General features: G+C 31.8%; 2 protein-coding genes across 5 annotated transcripts in view; one reads left to right on the forward strand and one right to left on the reverse strand.

The window, feature by feature from the left end:
- Positions 1 to 7,174, forward strand: part of LOC119609438 — a 44,716-nt gene extending 37,542 nt beyond the window's left edge. For all 4 annotated transcript variants that reach the window (XM_037964204.1, XM_037964205.1, XM_037964206.1 and 1 more), the window contains 2 exons: positions 589 to 702; positions 5,764 to 7,174. In XM_037964204.1, the coding sequence (XP_037820132.1) occupies positions 589 to 702; positions 5,764 to 5,910 (261 nt within the window). In that variant the 3' untranslated portion in view covers positions 5,911 to 7,174. The remainder of the gene's footprint in view (positions 1 to 588; positions 703 to 5,763) is intronic.
- Positions 7,175 to 21,315: 14,141 nt separating this feature from the next.
- Positions 21,316 to 25,534, reverse strand: LOC119609444 (uncharacterized protein K02A2.6-like). The gene is made up of 3 exons (XM_037964213.1): positions 24,808 to 25,534; positions 23,032 to 24,286; positions 21,316 to 21,622 (listed from the first exon to the last, which is right to left on the reverse strand). Exons 1-3 carry the CDS (start codon positions 25,532 to 25,534, stop codon positions 21,316 to 21,318), a joined length of 2,289 nt encoding a protein of 762 aa, XP_037820141.1.
- Between the last annotated feature and the right edge of the window lie 687 nt (positions 25,535 to 26,221).

Raw genomic sequence — 26,221 nt, forward strand, 5'->3', positions numbered from 1 at the left:
TATTTTTTTGTCTTTCTACTTTTTATTGCTTTTTTTGCTAAAAATTTTGTTGTTTATTCTGCTATTTAATCTCGTAAAAATATATTGTGTATTTAAATACAAATGAAAAAAAAAATAATAAAAACTTAACCAAAACTATAATAAAACTAACAAATTAAAATGCAATTACATATTTACATACCTATATATATGTATTAAATATATTTATAAATATAAATGTGTATTAACCATGTATTGTATACCCCAAATGCCAATTTTATTTGTTCTTCTATTTGTAATTTTTACTTTATTTTTTTTGTATCTTAACTTGATAAAATCATATTATACAATTTATTTCTTTGTGTGTAATTGTACATATAACTACATACAAAACTGTATGTACTACTTGCAACTTTGTAAATTTTGATATTGTATAAAAATTTTTGTTAAATTTACCCCAAATTTATAAATATTTTAAACAATAATACTAAATTTATACTCACCTACAATACGTACATATATTTGTACGTGATAATTTGTACAAAATATTTGAAATTCGTAAATGTGAAATTATAATTAAAGTTTTTTAAATTTACTGCCGTCTATCAGGGTGAAAAGAAACGTGATGCCGGTGGACCCAATGAAATTGTTGCTTGTACCACATGTGGCGGAAGTAGTGGCAGTCCTTGTACACATTCAGCCAATAATGGTTGTGCAACAGAGGTAAGTACATAAATGTAATTTAATATAAGAATTGTAAAGTTAAGCAGAATTTTAAGTATTTACTTTTTGGAAGTATTTTTATGGAGTACCCATGTGTGTCTTTCTTTATACCTTGGTTAATGCAAATCAATCAGGTACTTTAGCTATTTCCCCTTTGAGCGTAGAGTAAGTCAGTGAATATATAACTTTTTTTCTTCCTTCAAATGGTACTTTTTCATTTTTTATAATATTAAACACAGAAACAAAACTTCTATATTATATATTCGGCTATAAAAAATCTTTTATACACTTCAACGTAGTGTTTAAAAAAAGATAGTATTTATTTTAATAAAAAAATATTTAATAAACAAAATTTATATATACATATGTATCTTTATACTTTTAATCATACACAATCTTCCATCCCTGACTCTACCGTTAACTTTGGCTATAAGACAACAATAACAACATACACCTTTCTATGTTACGCATTGTTCTTGTTGTATTTATTATACCCTACACCACTATAGTGGGGAGGCTATTATGCATTTGTGCTGATGTTTGTAACGCATTAAAATAATAATACCACATATATCCACCTTAAAGTATACCGATCGACTCAGAATCACTTTCTGAGATTTAAGTATGTCCGACCGTCCGTGTGTCCATGTAAACGTTGCAATCAAAGTACAGATCGCAATTTTCCAGATAATTTGATGAAATTTGGAATACACGTTTGTTTTGATCTAAGGGCGAAGTCTATGGTTAAAATCTGTCCATTAGTTAACCTAGCCCCCATACAACTGAACCCCCCGAAAAGGGCTTTTGAGCTCATAATTATGTATAATATAAATGAATCTCGATAAAAGTTCGCACAACTAAGTTTTACATAAGCATTGATGACCTTGCCGAATCTTGAAATGATCGGACTTCATTTGACCCTAGCCCCCTCTTCAGAAAGTGACTTGAATATATAAATATTATATAAATACAAATCTATCCAGCCCCCATATAAAGCCTCTTTTAGAAAATAAGTTTTTCGTCTATAAATTGCTTAAATAAATCGGAATCAAGGTTATATTCAAGATAAATGCTTTATTATGAAAAATAAATCACATTTAATATTCATAACTGGTGTAGGGTATCATATGGTCGGCCAAGCCCGCCTATATTTTCTTACTTATTTTTATAGAATAGAATTAATTATTCATGATTTGGATCTCTTCAGATAATTGATCTCAACAACCATAATATAGACCGACAGACACGGTGTGACAAAATTCTTCTCCACGTGACCTAGTGCAGTTTGTACGTCTAGTACAAAAAATTACTTTTCGAATTTTCTAAATACCCCGACAAATCCATTTTTTTGATATAACCCTCAAAAAAAATGGATTTTTAATTGCTTTAGGAATTAAACATCTTTATCTCATATTTTTTAATACGATCTAATTTTAAAACTCTTCTAACATAAAAAAAAGTGTAAATATTATGTTCGTTCAGAGGCTCGGTTTGCTTTGGACGTTTGGTTTTCGGCAGGAAGGTTTGTTGGAGAAGATGTTCTTTCTGCGAACGCTGCCATTTTGGCACTTCTGATACGGCTTGGTCCGATACATCTGTATTAGATTGAGGATTCAAACACTCTCCTCAGCGAGAAGGGCCTTGGCACAATCTATTGACGATTTCTCAGCTGTTGTAAGTGCATCAACCGGATTAGTTCCAAGACATTCTATTACACAGAGGGAAAAACAAATATACACGCCTGGTACCATATTGACGCCAAAGAGTTTATAAGTTTTCAATAACATCCGTTGTCAAAGTACATACATACGTACGACAACACTATGTAATGTTACCAACGCAACGTTGTCAACATTGCAACAATTCGTTGTCGAAATCTAAATTTTATACACATCCGTTGTCTAAATGTTAACAAACGTGGTAAGCTCACTATTGACAAACAAACCGTTGCCAATAGTGAGCTTACCACGTTTGTTAACATTTAGACAACGGATGTGTATACAATTTAGATTTCGACAACGAATTGTTGCAATGTTGTCAACATTACATACATAGTGTTGCCGTACGTATGTATATACTTCGACAACGGATGTTATTGAAAAATTATAAACAGTTTGATGTCAATTTGGTACCAGGCGTGTATATTTCTTTTTCCCTCTGTGTAGGCACAAGGCGGCACGCCTTTGTACAAAAGCCTCCCTTGAGGACTCTTTGCGAGGAGGGCGGTTTTTGGGAGTCGTGAGGGAGGAAAAGGGAACAGTTCGCAATCTTTTCGGAAACCGCTGAGGTCACCTCTTGGTCCTCTATGTCCGAAGTAGGGAGATTTCTTGGCGTTCCAGCATAGGCCTGTGCTGCTATTGAGGTGCTTGCCATGACGGCCGAGCCGTTCCCACTGCGATCAACCCTACTAGATATCAGCAAAAGAATAGACAGCCAGTTCTTTGCAGTCCACTAGCTTAGGTTTCTCCAGCTAATTTTCCGATGCTGGTTATTGTTTTCCACTGTTTACGTTATTGGAACTTTACATTTGACTCCCTCTAGTATGTACGTAAGGGATTGGACGACCCATGCTGTGACGTGGACTAGTCTAGGAACTACAGCCGATCCATACCCCGGCAATGGAAAGGAATTGTTAGCGACTAGTCTTCTTTAACCACTGTCCAGCGACTGGTCTTCTTTAACCACTGTTTAGGTTCTCGGTGCTGTTTGGTATGGGAAAAAGTGGGAAGAGGAGAACAATTGAGCTATGTAACACAACAACTAATCATTTGCCACGAAATGTATCATGGTTTATGTTATTCTTCTTATACCCTTTCCTTCCCCCCGGGGGCATGTTACCTTAATGAACTTCCCCATCCTAGTGTTATTGAAATCCCGGGGATAAAATATCTCTAGTCTGTCGGGACTATATACTGGTGATGATCAAATGTATTCTAGGTCTTTCCTTGGAATGATTGAACCAGAGAACTAAATAATCTGGTACCACGGAAACGGCTAGCTCACAAGACAGAGTTTCGTACTTTGTGTTGACCCGGTTTTTTTGCAGTGGTGCCTTCGGGGTGCAAGTGGTGGCTGTGGTTTAAACCCAAAATTTGGTTAAAAGACAGACAAGATAAAGTCTATAATTCGGGATAAGTGCAGTGCTGTTACCGAGACAAAACATACCTCACAGAAGAGTGACTGCGGGACTAAGCATTGGAAATGAGTTGGTGTCAAGTGTATTTGATACGGGATGGATGTAAGGTATGCGGGCCTTAGCCATATGTATACCTTGAGCGATGTTTTTCTCAAATAATGTGTCGGATAAATAAGAAGTATGCTGGGCTGAATAGTGATGGATGTAAGATATATATACAAGTGATACCATGGAATTTTCCTTCCTTGTGCGGGTATGTTCAGGGACTACTCTGTTCATAGCAGATTTACCACAGTGTGTTCTCTGTGAGTAAGAACAAGTTCTCGGCTTATATGATGGATTCGTGTTTCGGTCTAAGTCTCTTAGGCGCTGTTACCGACTTAACAGAGATCATCCCATCTGCCTGCTTGTAAACGGAATTGATGTTTTTGCATCTCGGAAGCTAAACAACGGGGCGGCAATTGTCAGAGATTAGATAGTTCGAGTTCTTGGTAAAGGTACAAAAATTACCACCGACGTGTAAAATACACAAAGGGGCGGTGGTGAGTCATCTAATTTGCTCATCTTGTAGTTGTAAAAGAACCACATACCGTTTTGACCTACGCACTTCGACTTCTATACCCTTTCCGATATCTATATGACCATTTTTCGAAAAAGTATCAGCATAGGTATAAGAATGCGATATATTTCAACGTGTATCAATCTAGGTGTAACAGATCTATTGGATTATTTTATACAAATACAATGTATCGGGTGGCTCATAGCTGTTGTGATCATTCGTATCGAATGCAAATGTCCGATGGGAGAACTGAGATCTCCACAACTGAAAGATTTAATAAAAGTAAAAATTAAGTAAAATTTAACTTTCGTAATTTAAAAATAAATATCAAATAAGTTCCTAATAACTCACTTATGTTTTTAAAAAGTAAGAATACCTTTTATGTACTTTCTACTGCTTGGCGTGGCGGACCATATAATACCCTACACCAGTTATGACCATATCTTTATTAATTTTAATAGTAAAGCATTTATGTTGAATTTTTCCTTTATTTTGATAACTTTCTAATGGAGGCTATATATGGGAACTAGGGTCAATAATGAACCGATCCTAACAAAATTTGGTGGAGAGATGTTGGTTGACATTAAAGTTAATTATGCAGAATTTCATTGAAATATACATTTTTTATCAGGGAATTAACAACGTTCAAGCATTTTCAGAGTGAGACTTTGCAAGGGGGCTAGGGTTAAATAAGGGCCGCTCATTACGAAATTTTCCAGTATTATTTATGCTTGTATAAAACTTAGTTGTGCCTATTTTTGTAGGGATATTAGTATATTTGTCATATTATGAGCTCCAAATCCCAATTAAGGGGTTCCGGGTATATGGGGACTAGGTGATATAATGGCCCGATATCAACCAAAATCAATAGAGTTCGTTCTTTGTTCATCCAATTATCTTCAAAATTACGACCTTTAGTTTGATTTACATGGACAGACAGTTTGGTTTACATGGACAGACAGACGGATGGACGGACATCGCTTAATCAACTCAGAAATGATTCTGTGCCGATTGGTATACTTAAAGGTAGGTATAGGACCATTAATTCTTTGCGTTAAAAATATCAGCATAAATCCAATATACCCTCCCCACTAAGGTGGTGTAGGGTATAATAAAATCAGATTAAAGAAATTTGAGATACAAAGACCGGTTTTTGGGGATAACACCCAATTTTCAGGGTACATTAAAATTTCAGTTAGGGTAATCTATTCAACTAGATATACAAACTTGGTAATCGTATACCAAATCAAACTTGCAACCTGGAAATACTCATAGAACATATGTATATTAAGATACTTTTTAATTTTTATTTTAAAATATAGAACATTTCATATTAAACAACTATATTTTTTAAATATATTTTCAGACTTGCTTTGTACAAGTACGCAAGAAGGAACCTCCACATCCAATACGTATCGCAAAAACCATAGATGTAATTGCTAGAATTACATTTCCAACAGCATACGCCATTTTCTTAATATTTTTCTTTGTACACTATAAAGGATTTTCATAAAATTATAAAATAAAGCAAAACAAAAAATTATTAAAACAAAAAAAAAAGAAATAAATTACAAAATAACAAAGTCAACACTAAAAATGCTGTTTATTTTAACGTAAATCACTGCAAATAAACTAAAAACCAAAACGACAATTAAAAAAAAAAAGTAATTAACAAACTGCGAAATAAAAATTTAAATATATAACGAACAAAAAAATAAACGCAAGATATTAATAATAATTGAAAAATATTACAAACAATTAATAAATATCTACATATGCAAAATTCCAAAAGAAAAAACTTAATTGAAATACAACCCCCCTCCATGCCCCACGAAAACCGAATTCTTAATAAAACGAAAGAAAAACATATTTTTTAAAACATCTTGAGAAATTCATATAAATGCATTTTCTTAATTTTATTAAAATAGAGAACCTATTACAAAATTATACTAAATATCATAATTAACAAGTTTAGCAAATTTTTTTTATTAAAAAAAATAAAACAGAAAAATCAAGCTCAAGTTAGGGTGAACAGCTCAGGAATAATTTAAAAATGTTCGAGCAAAAACCAAAAAAAAAATTAAAAAAAAAATATTTTTTACATTATTTTGAAAGCTTATTGTTAATTAAATGGATTTATTTTAAATATTTATACAAAATCTCGTAGATTGGCAAAGAAATTTGTTACGTTATGATCAACTGATCAATAAATTTGATTGCAGCAACTAAATCTGTTTCTTAGTATTGACACAAAATTTCTGTTGGTTGCGCCTAATGTAATTCATATGATATTTATTTCTAGCAACAGATATTCGTTAAAAATATTAGTTTATTATGAGGAAATCGCCATTTTTTTATTTAAATTCAAATTAAAAATGCATTTATATGAATTTACTCCCATAATGTGCTAAAAACAACATAAATAGTGAATTAAAAAAACTTCATTTAAGCTCAAAAAAATAATTGAAAAAAAAGCCATAAATGCACCATTCTAGTAAAATTTTCATTAAAATTATAAATAAAATAAAAGAAAATTCTTTAAATAAAACAAACATAAAAACAAATTATTAAAAAATATTAATTAAATTATTTACATTCTAAGCATTAATTTTAACAAGTAACAAAGGGAAACACAAACAACGTGATAAAATAATATATAAATTAAACAATTATATAAATAATTTAAAAATAACAACAAAAAACAACAAATAAATTTGAAATTTATGTAAAAACCCTACCCTCCCCCCATTATTATGTAATAAATTGTAATATTATTTGTTTTTATTCAGCAAATTAAAATTATTGTTATTAAAAGAAATATTAACTTGTTTATTTATTAAAATATAATATTAGTTATTTATTTAAATTAAATAAAATTAATTTAGGAACAAATATAAAAGAGAAACCAAGTTAAAACAATTTAAATATTGAAACTAAAATCCAAAAAAAAACTTTAAATTTAATTAATATTTTCGACTGCCTTTTTTAAACATAATACCAACAAAAAACCAAAAAAAAAAATTAATTATGAAAATAAATAAATAGTTATTAAAGTTAAACATAAATTTTTTAAGTAATTATATTGCGTGTTTAGTTTGAAAAAAAATGTTGCACTTTTTGTGCTTCTTATGTAGAAAGTGGTCTATGCGTTCGGAAGTTCCGCCCAAGACCATTTTCCTATATAAATCAAAAAGTGCAACTTTTAAAATATTAACACGCAAAAATTAAGGAAAACGCTTTAATCAAATGCTAAATTTGAAAAATCTTGTTTCTGTACCAGTAACGTTTAAGTATTTTTATGGTTTATTTTAATAAATCCCAGAAAATTTAAAAATAATTTACGAAACTCAAAGAAATTTTGACTAAATTAAAAAAATATATGAGCATTTAAAAAAAAAAAAAAAACATAACCTTATATCAATGTTTCCGACTGAGACTCTAAATGAAAAGAAGAAAGATACAAGTTTCGTTCAACCTGTAAATATTCTGCCGTCTGAAATATTTATACCCTACATTACCATAGTGGGAAGGGTATTATGCGTTTGTGCTGATGTTTGTAACAACCCAAAATCTTGGTCCTACACCCACCTTAAAATCGTCTCAGAATCTATCGTCTCAGTCGATGTAGCTATGTCCTTCTGTGTGTCCATGTAAACATTTAAGATAATTTGATGAAAATTAGCATATACATTTCAAGGACGACGCCTATTAGAAATAGGCCCCATAGTCCCCAAACAACCGTACCCCCGGAATAGGGCTTTTAAGCTCATAAATGATCTTGTATCACCCCTATATAAAGTCCCCTTCAGAATATTACTTAAAGGTCAAAATTCCCTTATAAACACTAATATCAGGATGATATTCTGCACAAATAACCGATGAGGACATCCCTCTACAAAAATGTATAAGGATAGGACCATATTAACTATTGTCTGTTCTATAGTCTCGACTATTGTCTGTTCTATAGTCTATTCTATAGTCTCGACTATAGTCCATTCTATAGTCTCGACTATAGTCATAGAATAGACTCATAGAATAGTCTCGACTAGAGTCTATTCTATAGTCTCGACTACAGTCTAATCTATAGTCTCGACTATAGTCTATTCTATAGTCTCGACAATAGTCTATTCTATAGTCTCGACTATAGTCTATTCTATAGTCTTGACTATAGTATATTCTATAGTCTTGACTATAGTATATTCTATAGTCTTGACTATAGTCTATTCTATAGTCTTGACTATAGTCTATTCTATAGTATTGACTATAGTCTATTCTATAGTCTCGACTATAGTCTATTCTATAGTCTCGACTATAGTCTATTCTATAGTCTCGACTATAGTCTATTCTATAGTCTCGACTATAGTCTATTCTATAGTCTCGACTATAGTCTATTCTATAGTCTCGACTATAGTCTATTCTATAGTCTCGACTATAGTCTATTCTATAGTCTCGACTATAGTCTATTCTATAGTCTCGACTATAGTCTATTCCATAGTCTCGACTTTAGTCTATTCTATAGTATCGACTATAGTCTATTCTATAGCCTCGACTATAGTCTATTCTATAGTCTCGACTATAGTCTATTCTATAGTCTCGACTATAGTCTATTCTATAGTCTCGACTTTAGTCTATTCTATAGTCTCGACTATAGTCTATTCTATAGTCTCGACTATAGTCTATTCTATAGTCTTGACTATAGTCTATTCTATAGTCTCGACTATAGTCTATTCTATAGTATCGACTATAATCTATTTCTATAGTCTCGACTATAGTCTATTCTATAGTCTATTTTATAGTCTCGACTATAGTCTTTTTTATAGTCTCGACTATAGTCTATTCTATCGTCTCGACTATAGTCTATTCTATAGTCTTGACTATAGTCTCGACTATAGTCTATTCTATAGTATCGACTATAATCTATTTCTATAGTCTCGACTATAGTCTATTCTATAGTCTATTTTATAGTCTCGACTATAGTCTTTTTTATAGTCTCGACTATAGTCTATTCTATCGTCTCGACTATAGTCTATTCTATAGTCTTGACTATAGTCTATTCTATAGTCTCGACTATAGTCTATTCTATAGGCTCGACTATAGTCTATTCTATAGTATCGACTATAATCTATTTCTATAGTCTCGACTATAGTCTATTCTATAGTCTCGACTATAGTCTATTCTATCGTCTTGACTATAGTCTATTCTATAGTCTCGACTATAGTCTATTCTATAGTATCGACCATAATCTATTTCTATAGTCTCGACTATAGTCTATTCTATAGTCTATTTTATAGTCTCGACTATAGTCTTTTTTATAGTCTCGACTATAGTCTATTCTATCGTCTCGACTATAGTCTATTCTATAGTCTTGACTATAGTCTATTCTATAGTCTCGACTATAGTCTATTCTATAGTCTCGACTATAGTCTATTCTATAGTATCGACTATAATCTATTTCTATCGCCTCGACTATAGTCTATTCTATAGTCTTGACTATAGTCTATTCTATAGTCTCGACTATAGTCTATTCTATAGTATCGACTATAATCTATTTCTATAGTCTCGACTATAGTCTATTCTATAGTCTATTTTATAGTCTCGACTATAGTCTTTTTTATAGTCTGGACTATAGTCTATTCTATCGTCTCGACTATAGTCTATTCTATAGTCTTGACTATAGTCTATTCTATAGTCTCGACTATAGTCTATTCTATAGTCTATTCTATAGTATCGACTATAATCTATTTCTATAGTCTTGACTATAGTCTATTCTATAGTCTTGACTATAGTCTATTCTATAGTCTCGACTATAGTCTATTCTATCGTCTCGACTAGAGTCTATTCTATAGTCTCGACTACAGTCTAATCTATAGTCTCGACTATAGTCTATTTTATAGTCTCGACTATAGTCTCGACTATAGTCTATTCTATCGTCTCGACTATAGTCTATTCTATAGTCTTGACTATAGTCTATTCTATAGTCTTGACTATAGTCTATTCTATAGTCTCGACTATAGTCTATTCTATAGTATCGACTATAATCTATTTCTATAGTCTCGACTATAGTCTATTCTATAGTCTATTTTATAGTCTCGACTATAGTCTTTTTTATAGTCTCGACTATAGTCTATTCTATCGTCTCGACTATAGTCTATTCTATAGTCTTGACTATAGTCTATTCTATAGTCTCGACTATAGTCTATTCTATAGTCTCGACTATAGTCTATTCTATAGTTATAATCTACTTCTATAGTCTCGACTATAGTCTATTCTATAGTCTCGACTATAGTCTATTCTATAGTCTCGACTATAGTCTATTCTATAGTCTCGACTATAGTCTATTCTATAGTCTCGACTATAGTCTATTCTATAGTCTCGACTATAGTCTATTCTATAGTCTCGACTATAGTCTATTTTATAGTATCGACTATAGTCTATTCTATCGTCTCGACTATAGTCTATTCTATAGTCTCGACTATAGTATATTCTATAGTCTCGTTTATAGTCTATTCTATAGTCCCGACTAGTCTATTCTAGAGACTCGACTAGTCTCTTTTATAGTCTCATCTATAGTCTCGACTATAGTCTATTCTATAGTCTCAACTATAGTCTATTCTATAGTCTCAACTATAGTCTATTCTATAGTCTCGACTATAGTCTGTTCTATGGAGTCGATTATTGTCTGTTCTATAGTCTCGAATATAGTCAAGAGTCTGTTCTATTCCCTAGTCTCGGCTATAGTCTATTATATAGTCTCGAGTATGTTCTATTCTATATTTGTTAAAGTTGCCTTTTTGAGACAGTCCATTGTGGGCCATTACGGCCAAAAATCATTATTTTATGGTCACCGATTTTAAAGTTAAGTTACTTATTTGAAAGTAAACCTCAGGAGGCAAAAAATTACACAGCGAACAGTGTGATCAAACATGAACTAACATGTTTGTATATGGGCGAGGTGCCACACCCATATACAGCATACTAATTAAAATTCGTATATATGAGAAACTTAAATACCCAGTGTTGAAAAGTTTTTGCACCGATAACCTTGAAATCTACTATTAAAGCTAAATTTACTAAAATTTGTATTTGTAACTTAAGTTTCAATATAAATGTTTAGTGGGAAATGGGCGGCCTAAAAATAGTGGGCGTGGTATCTCTCATATGCATAAAAAAGTAAAATGATTTTATTTTGGAAATTATAGCACGTTAAACTTTGACATCGATATAAACAGGGATACTGTTACAGCTAGAGTCACCAGTGTGTGTCAGTATATTCGTATGATTTTAAATATTTAGGACATGGAGGTACAAAATATAGTGGGCGTGGCATATTCCACATGAATAAGATTTTAAAATTCGTTTATCTGGGAAATAATAACATTTAATATTACCACATTTTGTACAAGTAATTTTAATATCAATATAAATATTTCAAACTATAATGGGCGGAACACCAATATAAGGTGCGGTTGGACATAAAAGCATATAAAACATGCTTGATATCAGGTGAAAACCATGACACCAAGCTAATCCGGGAAAATTTCCGAGTCAGTTAAAGATCATCTTGCTGAAACTCATGTATAGTGGCGTTGTTTTAGAATATTAAATATTTCAACAAATTTAAATGCTCATATATTTGAAGATGTTTTAAAAATTTTATAAATATTTATCTACTTTTATGATAAATTAAACGTTACTGGTACAAAATAAATATTTATGTACGTACAAATGTGCATCTCAGTATGCTACAAAACTATTCACATATTATAGACGAAAAAGAAACATATGTGAATTACTTTTTGAACATACTGTAAAAATAACTCATAAAATTATAATAACATACATATATTGTACGAAAATCGACATACCTAAACTCATATAAATACACACATACACAAACATACCTACATATATTCATACGTGTAAAAAGTGAAATTAGTTTAAATTTAATTAAATTAGTTGTTAATTACGAAATACCAAAAGAAAATAATGCCAGTGTTTTTTAAATAAACTCTAGTCTCTTTTGGAGCAAAACCTCAAAATGCAAAAAGTACCAAAAAAACCGAATAAACCCTACGCTTTATTAGTTAAAAGAATTTTTTTAAATAAATTTAATACTAAAAATGTTATTAATCCTTAAAAATATAAATTTCATAAATATTCATGAAATCATACAAACTTGGTAAAAGTTTAAAAATTAATGTAAAATAATAAGAATTAGAATTGCCTTTAATAAATTTTATTTTTTTTTAATTGTGATAGCTTTTGAAACGGGCATAAAAAATCATTCAAAAATATTTTTGGAATTATGAATAAATTACTTATTTAGAAAAATATAAATTTAACAGTTTAGTCGCTTTAGTCGCTTTCAAATTATATTTTGAACTATAATTTTCTATAAACTGAATAAAATGTTTCCTACTTTTGAATCAAAATGTGTATAAAATAAAGCAAAAAATTATTTGTATTTGCACGAATTAGCGAACTATATATCTTGCAAATATTAATTTTCTAATGCAAATTTCTTCTAACGATATGTTATCTAATGGGCCACGAAAAATGGTCAAGAGGTCAACCCTCCAAAGACCGAACTGAAATTTCTTTCAGAGATTAAACACCTCGGCTGGATGGCATTTTCTTGGGAGCCAAATATCTTTTCGTAATTTTGAACACTAAACTCTCTAGAATAATTAATGACTGATACCATCTACTAGGACAAATACTGTCTTATCAACAAATACATGCTCTATGAGCTCATTACCACTGGCAAATCTGTTGAGAAGTTCTGCTAATTTTCTTAAAAGAGTGTCCTGAATACCTGGCCATCTGTATATAACCATATACTGACACTTCTACATGATAAAGAACCAAAAGATAAAACGAACTGTGTCTCCCAGTTTTGTCCAAAGTCATGCACTTTTTATGAGTTCCCAAAGATTTGGTGCCTCGGTGTACTTTTGTAATATCGTTTTCTTATGCTCATATCTTGCAAACCGTTCGTAATTTAGATTTAGATTTAGAAGTTGTAGCTGTTTTCATAAAAGACAAGTTTATCTTCAGGATAAAAATCGCAAAAAGTTTTAAAAAATTCCATTTGTTACATGTTAAAAAATACTTCAAGTATTTCCCTAAATTAGGCGTATACTTAATATTTGTAATATCAATAAATCATTAACACTCATACGTACAGATGTCTTTAATAAAAGCAGTACAATTTCACAATGTAAAACTTTCCACTTGAAATGAAAAAATGAAGTTGAAGATTTTTGGATTTTATATGTTCACCATTTTGTTCTTTATTACAAGAGCTACAAATCAAAATTACGAACGATGTGCAAGATATAAGCCTGAGAAAAATATCACTTTTTTGCAAAAATGACACAGAGGACCCAAATCTTTGGGGGTCCATAAAAAACTTGCATGACTTTGGCCTTTTTTTGTTGTTTAGTCTCTTATTACGTGTTCATAAACTTGTTCTATATCATATAATCTAATAATCTAAGAAGAACAGATAGTTTAACATCTATCCTGGCAACAACTTCCAAAGCTTAAGGTTCGATATTCCTTATTAATTGTATTAACTGCTAGTCCCCACTTTGACATCATTTTGTTTCCATGGCATGGGGAATATGTAATGAACGGATAATTCAACAATACCTCTTTCTCTTACAGATATATAACTAACAGTGATTTCCTCTTCCTAGACTTTTCTTTTGGTTCCGTGCATTATTTCATTATAGAAACGTCTGGACGACATTTTAGTTAGAATAGCAGCGTGGATCGAATATCCATAACAGTCAGATGGTCAACATTGTCAGGTTTCAAGCGTCGAGCAACACGAAATCATAAGTTTAGGGCTAATTGATTGGTAATGAAGTCTTTAGACAGCAAAAACAGAGTATTAGATTTGCATTCCAGCAGACAATTACATACAATACAATGGTTTACAACGTCTTGTTACTGATCTAATACAAAGTACTAGGTACTAGGCCTGCTTAAATTTTTCATACACCTTAAGGTTCCACAACAATTTTGAAATGGTAATAATCCCATATTGAACAATATCAAATTCTTAAAAAATTTTTGAATCCACATTTAAATGTTATATACATTTGCCCTTTTTTAAATTTTTTATGATTTTTATCATATTTCTTGCAAATAAACCATATGCAAATTTAGTATCATATGAAAGGTCTTTGGGAAACGATTTCAATGACATAAAACAATTTTATATACAACTCCAAAATTATTACATATGTCGTAATTTTTCGCAAAATTGTTAAGTTTTTCAAATGTTTACATAAAATTATTTAATGTAATTAATTAAAATTATTACATTATAAACCTCATACAATTTCACCGAAATGGTTTTTTCTGTTTTTTCAAATTCGTTATGTTTTGTATTTTATTATATTTTAAACTTTATTTTGTCCCAGGCTTTCTGCTAGCTATATTTTACGTGTAATTTCATTAGCTTTACAATGGTATATAACACTTTATAGTTTCATTCTATTATAAATCTAATTTTTCAGTTTAACTACAATATTAACAAAATTTATCCCAAAAACATCTACTTATTTGTTATGCTTGCTTTGTAAACAACGGTTTCTATGTTATTGTTTACATTATTTTGCAATGTCAATACTACATTTCTTTCCTATGGAAGAAATATGAAAAAAATCATAAAAACCTCAAAAAAGTACCTCTTTATCCTTTGATCCAGCTCCCCAATTATTGGCGTCAGGAAAAATATTTTCAGAAATCTTATCTTGGAATCAATTAAACTTTAATTTTAGTTGGGAACATTGACACTTTATTTTTCTTCCATACAGACGGGGCCACCGTAATATACATATGTATATCCTGTATATTGGTTTCGTAGTTAGAAGTTTTGTGATTTTCCACAGACATGTTGCTGAAACGGTCATTAATTTAAATGGCTTAAATTTCAGTTACACATAGAAAACATCTTCTTTTAACCTAAAATAATACAAAATTTTCATTTTTAAAATTGTTTAAAAAAAAAATTATGATTTTATTATATGTATAATAGCCCCTTACTAAAAATGCCCAAAGCAAAATACTCATTCACACATACATTTTTTACCTTTTTTAATAATGTATAAACTATTATCACATATAACTCTTATTAATATATTTAAATTTATTTTCATTAAATATTATCATGAAAGCATGAATAAAGTGTTTCTCATACATTATGCAATTTAAAATGGTCCATATATAAATGAAATTATTTTTTACATTTTAAATTTTATGTGGCCAACAAAAAAGACTTACTTACCTGTGGAAATTTTAAATAAAAAATGAATTGATATAAATAAAACCCATCAACGGGAGTTTACTACAATTATTTTGCATTAAATTTACATTCAATATTTATTAACTCTTAACCCTTTAGGGAGCGACATCATTGCAAGTTGAAATTGAAAATTTATGAACAATATTTGATTTCTTATTAGTGCCTGAGCTGTTTTGAATTATTTTTTGGAAAATATAATAGGAGCCAAATACGTTTAAAGAATTGTATTAGAAATTTTGTATACTACATATATTCAAAAATTACTATATCTTGCTTAGGCCCTTTAATTGAGACACCAGGACGAAGCCTTATGCCAACTTTCATAAATCTATCTAAAATTCCACAGTTTGCTTATTTTGTCGGCTAATTTTCCTGGGCTATATAAAGAGATTTATCGTCCATTAATCAGAAACTCAATTCACTGAACGTAGTTCCTTAAAATTTCCCAATCAGTGCTCCAGAGGGATGAAAAATATGATATAATATGACTAACATGGATCTAATTTTGATAAAAGCCTAGTAATGACAGATAAAGTGTTTCAGGGTTTCAGAAACTACAATCGGCATTCCTTATAAACGTAATATTTACAATAACATTGCTTACAATGACATTTGGATCTAATTTCCACGAGTGCCTGTTAATGACAGAGTAATGTTCCGTCTGAATACGTTAGTTCAATTTTGTATAGTTGTGTCCGTAAACCTGTGTGCCCACTAAGAATATGTATATATATATTATGTCCTATGGTTCCTATGAATAACAAAGGGCCACCACAAATTGGTTCCATTCAGATCTATTGGATGATTTTTGTTTTATCTATCTCCAGCTAAAACCGCATTGAGATATCTCAATCTCAAGTTGTCAAGCATCCTCTTCTCCGTGTGTTGCCCTGTGGTGTCTAGTCGATGGCTGCTTGGATCTACGTAGCGTATTACCTATCCATTTCCAATTGCGAAGGAGCATTTCGGTTTTTATACTTTAATTTATCCTGCGCCATAGCTTCTCATTTGATATTACCGCAGGCTGGAATATGCGATAGCACACAGATGTCATCTGCGTACTCTAGGCATTCCAGTCGTTCGTTGAGGCCCCATCTTATGCCCTTTTTACAGCGAGTGGCATTGCGAACAATGACATCAAGAATATGTATATACAATCAAACCAATATCTGCAAAGTGTCATCCCATAGGATATTAGTTGTCATATCCACCGTTTCATTATGTTTTTAATTTAACCTTCGTTACTTCCGACGCTTCTGTATTCGTCAGATTAACTTCCTTAAGCTTCCTTCCCTTCATTCACTACTGTTTTGCCGATTCTCCCCGAGTGGCCTCTAACCAGACCCACTACGTGATAAAAGACAAAAAAGGCCCGTGGTCAAAAGACCTTTGAGCCCTCAGTATAACTTTTGCTAAGTGGTAATCATTTTCACTGGTTCATATCTTACAAACCGTTCAGAATTTTGATTTATTCTCGAGGCAAAGTTTTAGCTCTTGCCATAAATAGCAAAAATTGTGAACATATAAAATTACTTTCAAGTGCTTCTCGAGGCTTCTTAGACGAATACTTAATATTTATAATATCAATAAATAAATAAAATAAACGTATACGTACAGGTGTCGTTAATAAAAGCAATCAAACTTCCGAATGGTTGTAGGCTATCATATGGTCGACCATGGCCGAATATACCTACTTATTACTTACTTGTTTTTCTTGAGAATTCATTGTTGCCGTTCTTTACAAGAGGCTTAATTGCCACTATATAAATTTTTAATTACAAAATTAAGCAAATAATTCTTAAAATCTCATCTACCAAAATGCATTACAATAAATATTCACAACGAAAATTTAATCTAAGTTATTTCCCCATATTATTTATGTAAATTTGTGCCTTTTCTATAGAAATAATATTAAAAAAAAATTAAATTAAATGATTAAATATAAAACTTGTATAATAAATATTAAATGCCTAATTAAAATGATTTGCAAATGCCTTGTTTTATCAAAAAAAATTTATTTAAAAATTCATATTCACAAATAACTCTCTATCAATGTATTTAATATTTATATATAAAAAAAACACCGCCAAAAAATATTTTAAACCAAATTTTACAACATTCACTCATATTTACAGAAGATTTAATCACAATAAACGCAAAAAAACATAAACAAATATTTAAACAAATATAAAAAAATAATGATAAAATACTCTCGTGCGAGTAGAGTAAACAATGATATTAAAGTAAAACATCACATGTAAACAATATTCATACATACATAAATACGTACATAATATGAATAACAATAACAACAACAACAATAAATGCATAATATAATACTTAGAGCACAGAGCTTATGTTAAATATTTACATACATATAACTAATTTAACAACAACAGCAACAACAACATTAGCAGAGAACAATTATTTACATGCAGACATTGATCCATTGACAAACATGCACATTACTCAATTCTTATACACACATACACATTAACACATTTACTCAAACGGAAATGTATGACAGACATTTTGTAATGAGAAAACGGAAATAAGAAAAGCAAACAAAATATAACAAAAGACTATTTAAGAGAAGAGAGAAAAAAAGCCTTCTTAAAAAAACAAAATACTTGCGTAAATAATAGGAAAAACACACACACAAACACGTATGTATATGCACACATACATTCATACTAATTTAGTAAAAAGAAAGAAAAGTAAAAAACAAATACAACAAAAGAAACAAATCTAGTTAAATGTATGCTGTAAATACAAATACATATTCTACATACATACATACTGACTTACTTACATACATGCCCCTAAAAGTCGGCATTTAGACACACAAGAATAATAATATGCCGATTTTAATAATTTTGTTGAATATTTAAAAAATGTCTTTAATTTTTATACAACAAAACAAAATAAGAAAAAGAAAAAAATATTAATAATATTTGTTTTTAATAATTAAATTAAATTTAAAACAAATAATTTTTGTTATTACTTATTTACGTATAATGTACTTTTTACACTTTATACACTTATTTCCTACCCCCTCCCCCCTTTTACAATTTAAGTTTTAACATTTTTCAACTGTAATTTTATTATTGTTAATTACTTAAATCCACTATTAAAATTTAAAAAACTGAAAATAATTACAAGAAAAACAAATACATTTTAATATTGTTAATTGTTTTATGTTGAACAAATAAAATGAGTCTATTATTATTGTTAAAATGAATACCAAAGAAAAGCATATAATATTGAAATTATTTTTAATTTAAAAGAAAAAATCTAAATAGAATTTAATTACAAAAGAAAAAATAATGGAAAGAAGACATAAAAACATCAAATAACAAAGATAATTATATTTATTTTATAAAATTATTTATTAGTAAATTTCAAACTTCAAATTATTGTAAATACACCAGAAAAAGCTTGGCATTAATAAAAATCTTAAATAAAATTTAACAAAAAAAAGTTTTATTCCTGCACAGTGGTATCTCATAAACTAATGGAGATATTTATAGCAACGAAATTAGGTAGGTTAATAGGTGGATGATCTATGTAGATATTACAGTCCCATGTTCAGAAACTCAGTTTCCTGTTATAATGTTATATCCGGAATATTTAGCTAGCAAGATATTTGAATCTTAATTCTACGAAAGCATGGGCCCATAGTTTCTCTACATTCGTATGAATCAGCATCTCCAATTTTTTATATGTAGTTGTGTCCATAATCCCGTTTGTTTATGTTAGGTTGATAGAAGTATGTTTATTAAATCAAATCCGAAGAAATACATGCTCTATATTCGTCTGAATCCGCACGTCCTATTTTGTATAGATATGCTCTTAATCCTACGTGTCCAGTCAGAATACGTACCATCATACAACCCACCACATTATTCTAAGAGGCCTTATGGGATTCTCTCACCCATACTTTGCGTTTGTCAGCTCCCTTCTCTTTAAAACTATTACATTCAAACTTTCGTAGCCGACTACTCCCGAGTGGCCTGGTACCCATATGATGTAAACCTTACCTATGGAGGAGTATTTGGTTAACGCTTTCCTACAATCCAATACGGTCATAGCTTTAATTATATCACCTGATATCGCCCTAATTCCCTTCTGGCTGTCGGTGAATATATTAAGGGCCGTGGGCGCCATATTTATTCTAATCCAATTTACACATTCCGTTATTGCTCGGACTTCTGCCTGGAAGCTTGTGTTATGACTTGGTAAACGGTGGTATATTTCTGTTTATGTGTCTTCAATATAGAACCCCAGACCCACTTTTTCCCCCAATTTAGAGCCATCCGTGTAACAACGGAGTCCTACTGGTATTTGCTCTTGTGTTGCGCTTGACCAAGATATTCTATCTGGGATCAGCGTTTCAAAGTTTCCGACATATGCTGTGTCTGTTATGCGATCAGGCACATACGATGATTGTGTATAACCTTCCAATGTGTCCAGTATACATTGATGACGTGTTCTGTAACCGCTTTTGGCCAGTTTCCCTAAAGTAAGGAGCCGTTAGGCTGTAAGCGCCGCCTCATATCTTAAATATGTTTTAATGGGTGGAATATCTAGCAACGTTTCCAGAGCTTTGGTTGAAGTAGTACACATGATACCGCTTATAACCAAGCAGCATGTACGCGGAACTCCCTGTAGTAGTTTCATATTACACTTTTATAAAGCCAATTTGTCATAGTAGGGTCTTATTTAATGCCCATAGTTCTCCTACATATCGCCCAGCACCAATATGCCTTGTTGATCCTATCCTCCACATGGTATCTCCAGTTTAATTTCCGGTCGAGGATTACACCCAAGTACTTAAGTTTGTCTGTCATCGATATCTTCTTGCCCAGGAAGCAAGGTTCAGTATACGTAGAAATTTATGTCTTTCTTGTCAAAAGACAGATTTGAGGCCTCTCGGTTGAGCCCAGCTCAAGTCCGTATTCAGAGCCTCCTCAGCTCTTCTACACAAGTAATTTGGATCCTTTCCCTTTAAAAGTATTACGACATCGTCTGCATAGCAGTTAAGGTACTTAGGAGTCTATTAATCGTGGTAATATACTCCTAAGTACCCTAATGTGGTGACAAAATGCCACCCTGTGGTATACTGTGAAATACCTTTTTCCTGATAGTTCTATCGTACATCTCGTAGCTTATCCATCTGTTCCTTAGCATGTAGTTGATCCAGTACAAGAGCACCCGGTCAACATAAAAATGGTCTAGGGATTGGATAAGAGTATCAGTGTGCACGTTATTGAAGGCGCCTTTGATGTCAATGCATACCGTCAGTGTATACAGTTTGCTATCGAAGGATGCACCTATGTAGTGGACAACATCGTTTACAGCGGTTTCCACCTATCGTTCCTTTACATAAGTGTTGGGGTTTGTATTAAAACAAATTATATTTTTATAAAATATTAAATAACAAAAAAGTTCTATTTATTTGAAAAGTCAAAGTAAGAATGAATAAATGAAAAATTATTTTTGAAACATGTATAAAATATTTCAATGTACTCTTGATATAAATTAAAATATAAAACAAGTTGTTATTATTACAAGTGTCTCCAACATCTCCCCTTTTTGAAGTTAGTTGGTAAAACCAAATCTTTCTGGAGGTTTCACATTTCGCTTTGGTCTTGAAATACTTGCTGGAGGTTCAGCTATTGGAGTGCTAAATGTTAGTGGTGAATGTAATTGATTTTCAGGAGAGCTTGGAGTTGAATTTGCTTCAACTTGTCTTTGTTCTGGAGTACTTGCTGTTACATTTGCTTCAACTAGCCTTAGAGGGGTTGATGGAGTTGAATTTTCTACTGGTGGTCGTATATGAGATTGATTTATAAAATTCGGTTTGATTCCAAATAGTTCTAACATGAGTTGGATTGAATCTGGCTGACTAAAATTGTTATTTTTATATCTTCTTTTTAGTTGGTTGATATGTGATCTTATTAATTTTGACTTATTGTCGTATATGTAAACATTATAATTAACCATCCACATCCATCCATAATCCACACCATTTTGTTATTTTTAAACACCTGTGCATAAACAAGGTCTTTTGCTTTAAAATTTCTCTCTTTGGCACCATATTTTAAATTAAATTGTTGTTCCATTTTAATATTTCGTTGAGGTGCGGAAATTGAATGTTGAGGTTTTAACAAATCTAAAGTTGTTTTTATTTTTCGTTGGAGAAATAATTCAGCTGGAGATTTTGAGTTATCCCTTGGAGTTAATCGGTAAGTCTGTAGGAATATTTCAAGTATCTCATGGCTATTTCCCTCATCCTTAAGTTTTTGAAGAGCTTGTTTTAGTGTTCTTACAAATCTCTCTGCCTGCCCATTCGATTGTGGATGATATGGGGCAGTTTTTATATGTGTGATACCACGAGATTTGATAAACTGATTAAATTGTGCGCTTACAAATTGTGTACCATTGTCTGACACAATTGTTTCACAATCTCCATACCTGGCAAACATTTCTGTTAGTTTGGCTATGATTGTTGAAGATGTGATGTTTGGGACTTGATATATTTCCGGCCACTTTGAGAATGCGTCTATTATTACGAAATAATATTGACCATTGCATGGTCCTGCTATGTCTATATGTAGACGTTCCATTGGTTTTGTTGCTAATGGCCACGACTGTAATGTGTGTTTCACTGGTGCTGTAGCTGCAACTGCACAATTATGACAGTTTCTTACAAAAATTGCGACATCTTCATCTATTCCTGGCCAATAAACATGACTTCTTGCCAATGCTTTCATTCGCTCTTTTCCAGGATGTCCACGATGCAATTGTCTCATGATCTTATTCCTTAGACATTTTGGAATAACGATTCTGTTGTTGTACATTAAACAGTCTTGAACTACGCTTAGACTTTCTCTTCTAGAGTAAAATTGAGTCAGTTCTGGATTTTTATTTGAAGTCCATCCGTTTTGTAGTGCATGAATTACTGACTGAATTGTTTGACATTTCTGAGTTGCTTGCTTTACCATGTTGAATGTTACAGGTAACTGATCAAAATGGTTCATGAGTATGGCTGTGCAATCTTCCTCAAGTGTCGTACAAGCAATGACGATTTCCTCATCTGGTTTTAACTCGGTATCGATTAGTCTTGAAAGCATATCGACACAACCAAATTCTTTTGTGTTTATGTACTGAATCTTGAAATTGTACATCATTAAAGTAAGTGCCCATCTCTGTAGTCTATTTGCTGAATAAACTGGAATACCTTTTTTACTTCCAAAAATAGCTAAAAGCGGTTTATGGTCCGTACACAGGATAAATTCCCTTCCATAAATGTACTTATGGAATTTTTCTACAGCATATACCAGACCAAGTGCTTCTTTTTCTATTTGCGCATAGTTTTTTTCCGCTGGAGTGAGAGTACGGGAAGCATGTTCTATTACTTTCTCCGAATTGTCTGGAAAAATGTGACAAATGTAAGCTCCAATTCCTTTTCCTGAAGCGTCGGCTGCAACTTTGATTGGCAGATCCGGGTTGTAGTGGGTTAAAAGGAGATCTGAATTTAAAATTTCCTTAAATTTTTCAAAGGATTGTTGGCATTCGTTTGACCATTTAAATTTGGTGTTATCTTGAAGTAGATGATCAAGAGGAGTTCTTAAATTGGTCATATTTTTAACATATTTTCCATAATAGTTTATGGATCCGAGAAATGATCTTAACTCAGATATATTTGATGGTGGTGGTAGATCTAAAATTGCTTTGATCTTTTCTTTATCAGGACGTAAACCCGATGAAGGCATGATATTGCCAAGGTATTTCACCTCTTTTGCAAAAAATGTGCACTTCTCAAATTTGATATGAAAACTATACTCACGAAGTCTTTGAAGAACTCTCTTTACGTTATCGATGTGTTTTTCCACCGTTTTACCACCAACGATTATGTCATCAATGTAGGCTGCTGTATCATCTATGCCTATTAACATGGTGTCCATTAACTGTTGAAAAGCACCTGGAGCACTTTTTACACCGGGAGCTAGACGATTGAATGTATATAACCCTTTATGAGTATTGATTGTCAGAAGTTTAGCTGAGTCTGGAGAAACTTCTGTTTGTAAATACGCGTCTGACAAATCAATATGCGTAAATAAACAACTGTTCCCTACTTTTGCATATAAGTCCTCAGGACGATGTAAGGGATACATATGTGGTTCTAGACTGTCATTAAGACCAGATGAATAGTCTCCACATATTCTAACTTTTCCGTTAGGCTTCTTCACTGCAACAATGGGTGCTGCCCACTCTGCGTTATCAACTGGATTGATTATGCCTAATGTTTCCAATCGCTGCAATTCATCTTCAATTAAACTTAGCATAGCATAACCAACAGGTCTCTTCACACGGAAAATTGGTTTGACGTTTGGTTTAAGTTGTAAATGTACTTGTGCTTTAGTACATTTTGAAGGAGAATTTTGAAAAATATCGGCATATTCAGATTTGATGTTATGTAGGACATTAATGTCAATTTCTTGATCCTTTATTTGAGAACATACATTGCTTAATGGTTTGTCCCATAGTCCAAAAATCTCAAGCCAATCTGAACCAAAAATTGAGAGAGTATCAATGTCTACAACTAATAAATTACAATGTTTTACATCACCTTGGAGCCGAACTTGACATGGAAACTCGGCTATGAGTTTGATCTGATCCTTTGAAGCGCTTGTGACATAACGATTTGACAGTTTTGTGCCTGGATTACCCATTTTTCGCCATAACGTTTTACCAATAATCGACACATCTGATGCGGTATCGATTTGCATTTTGCAGATGTTGTTGATGATGAAGGTATTATATTGACTGTGACAAATTTCCTTCTTGACTCATACGAGATCCGGTTGATTTGAACAACATTGGACTTCGGTTTTGAATATTTGTGATTCTTGTTATATTTCTTTTTCTTTTCATGAGTGAACTTGTTTTCTGACTGATGATTCTTGCAGTAACCTTCTTTATGTCCCATGTTTTTACATTGTGTACATACATGTTTTAAATAGGTGCAATATTTTGAATAGTGCATGGCACCACAGTTCCAACAGGGGGTTTTTGGCTTCACCTTACCTTTAAAATCATCATTTGATTTTAGATTTGATTTTATAGCATTTATGGATGATTGTGTGTTAACTTCTACCATTGCTGTATCGTGTTTTAAGTTTAGCAATCTTTGAGCACTAGTAATTAGCTTATTAATGTTTTGATTACGGTCATCTTCTAGAGCTGAAAGACATCTCATTCGAACATCAGAGTATGCATTGGATTGTAGACCACAAACAAATACTAAGCATTTGAATTCATCTGCGTTCATCTCAGATAACTTAAAATTTTCACACAGTTTGTTGACACGAGCTCCATACGAAATTAAATCCTCATGTGACATCTTGACAGTTTGTAAACATTTATATCGAATACTAAAAATTGAATCTTGAATTCCATACATATCCTTAAGAATTTTGACCGTATCCGCAAAAGTGACATCTCTTGGATTTCTTGGTAGAATGTATGCTGAGTATTGCCCATAAGCAATATTGTTTAGTTTTCGCATTAGGAGTCTCACACGTGCAGCATCGTCTAAATCCTTGCCTTCTACGAGAAAAATATCTTCAAAACGAGCATACCAATTATTGAATGTTGATGAATTTGCTTGATCATAGCAAAATTCAGTTATGCTGATCGATAATTTTTCCATTAGTAAATCTTGATTGATGCTTGATGCATTTCCTTGGGTAAGGGTTGCAAGAAGTTTGCTTTGTAACTCCAAAAGTTCCAGTATTTTTGAATCTTGAGCCATAATCCTCGTCGCCAATTTGTTGGGGTTTGTATTAAAACAAATTATATTTTTATAAAATATTAAATAACAAAAAAGTTCTATTTATTTGAAAAGTCAAAGTAAGAATGAATAAATGAAAAATTATTTTTGAAACATGTATAAAATATTTCAATGTACTCTTGATATAAATTAAAATTATAAAACAAGTTGTTATTATTACAAGTGTCTCCAACAATAAGCATGATGCTTAAATTTTAGGTCTTTGTCGGCTATACTGCTTTTAACCATAGTATCAACTATCCGTTCCAAGGTTTTAAGTAGGAAGGACGTAAGACTTATCGGTCGATAAGACTTAGGTGTCGAATAGCTAGGTTTCCCTGGTTTTGGTATAAATATTACCCTTGCATCCTGCCATTTAATGGGGGTATATGTTAATTTCAAGCATGCAGTGAATATCTGAGACAGATGTACGGAAACCAGTCCCGCCTCCATCTGCAAGAGTACCGGGCAAATGCCATCCAGCCCTGCAGCTTTATAGGGAGCGAAGCTCTTGATTGCCCCTTTAACCATATCAGATGTAATTACAATTTCCGTGTTAGCCTCCCCTTCATCCAATATCGGTTCATCTATGTTATTCGATATACCGGGTGGAAAATGAGAGTCCATTAGAAGTTTCATTGTCTCGTCCATATCCTCCTGCCCGTATCA

The sequence above is a fragment of the Lucilia sericata genome, unplaced genomic scaffold (genome assembly GCF_015586225.1).
Source record: "Lucilia sericata isolate MDLA Ls3-8-SP2 unplaced genomic scaffold, ASM1558622v1 Contig000981F_arrow, whole genome shotgun sequence".
NCBI classification, from domain to species: Eukaryota; Metazoa; Arthropoda; class Insecta; order Diptera; family Calliphoridae; genus Lucilia; species Lucilia sericata.

Bases quoted from the DNA above. Each gene is read 5' to 3' on its own strand.
- LOC119609444 (XM_037964213.1), bottom strand. From the start codon at position 25,534: ATGGCTCAAGATTCAAAAATACTGGAACTTTTGGAGTTACAAAGCAAA. The intron at 24,287-24,807 runs GTAAGGTGAAGC...TTTTTGGTTCAG, and splicing joins ATCAAATGATGATTTTAAAG to ATTGGCTTGAGATTTTTGGA. The intron at 21,623-23,031 runs GTACATTTATGG...TAACAATTTTAG, and splicing joins GCTGTAGAAAAATTCCATAA to TCAGCCAGATTCAATCCAAC.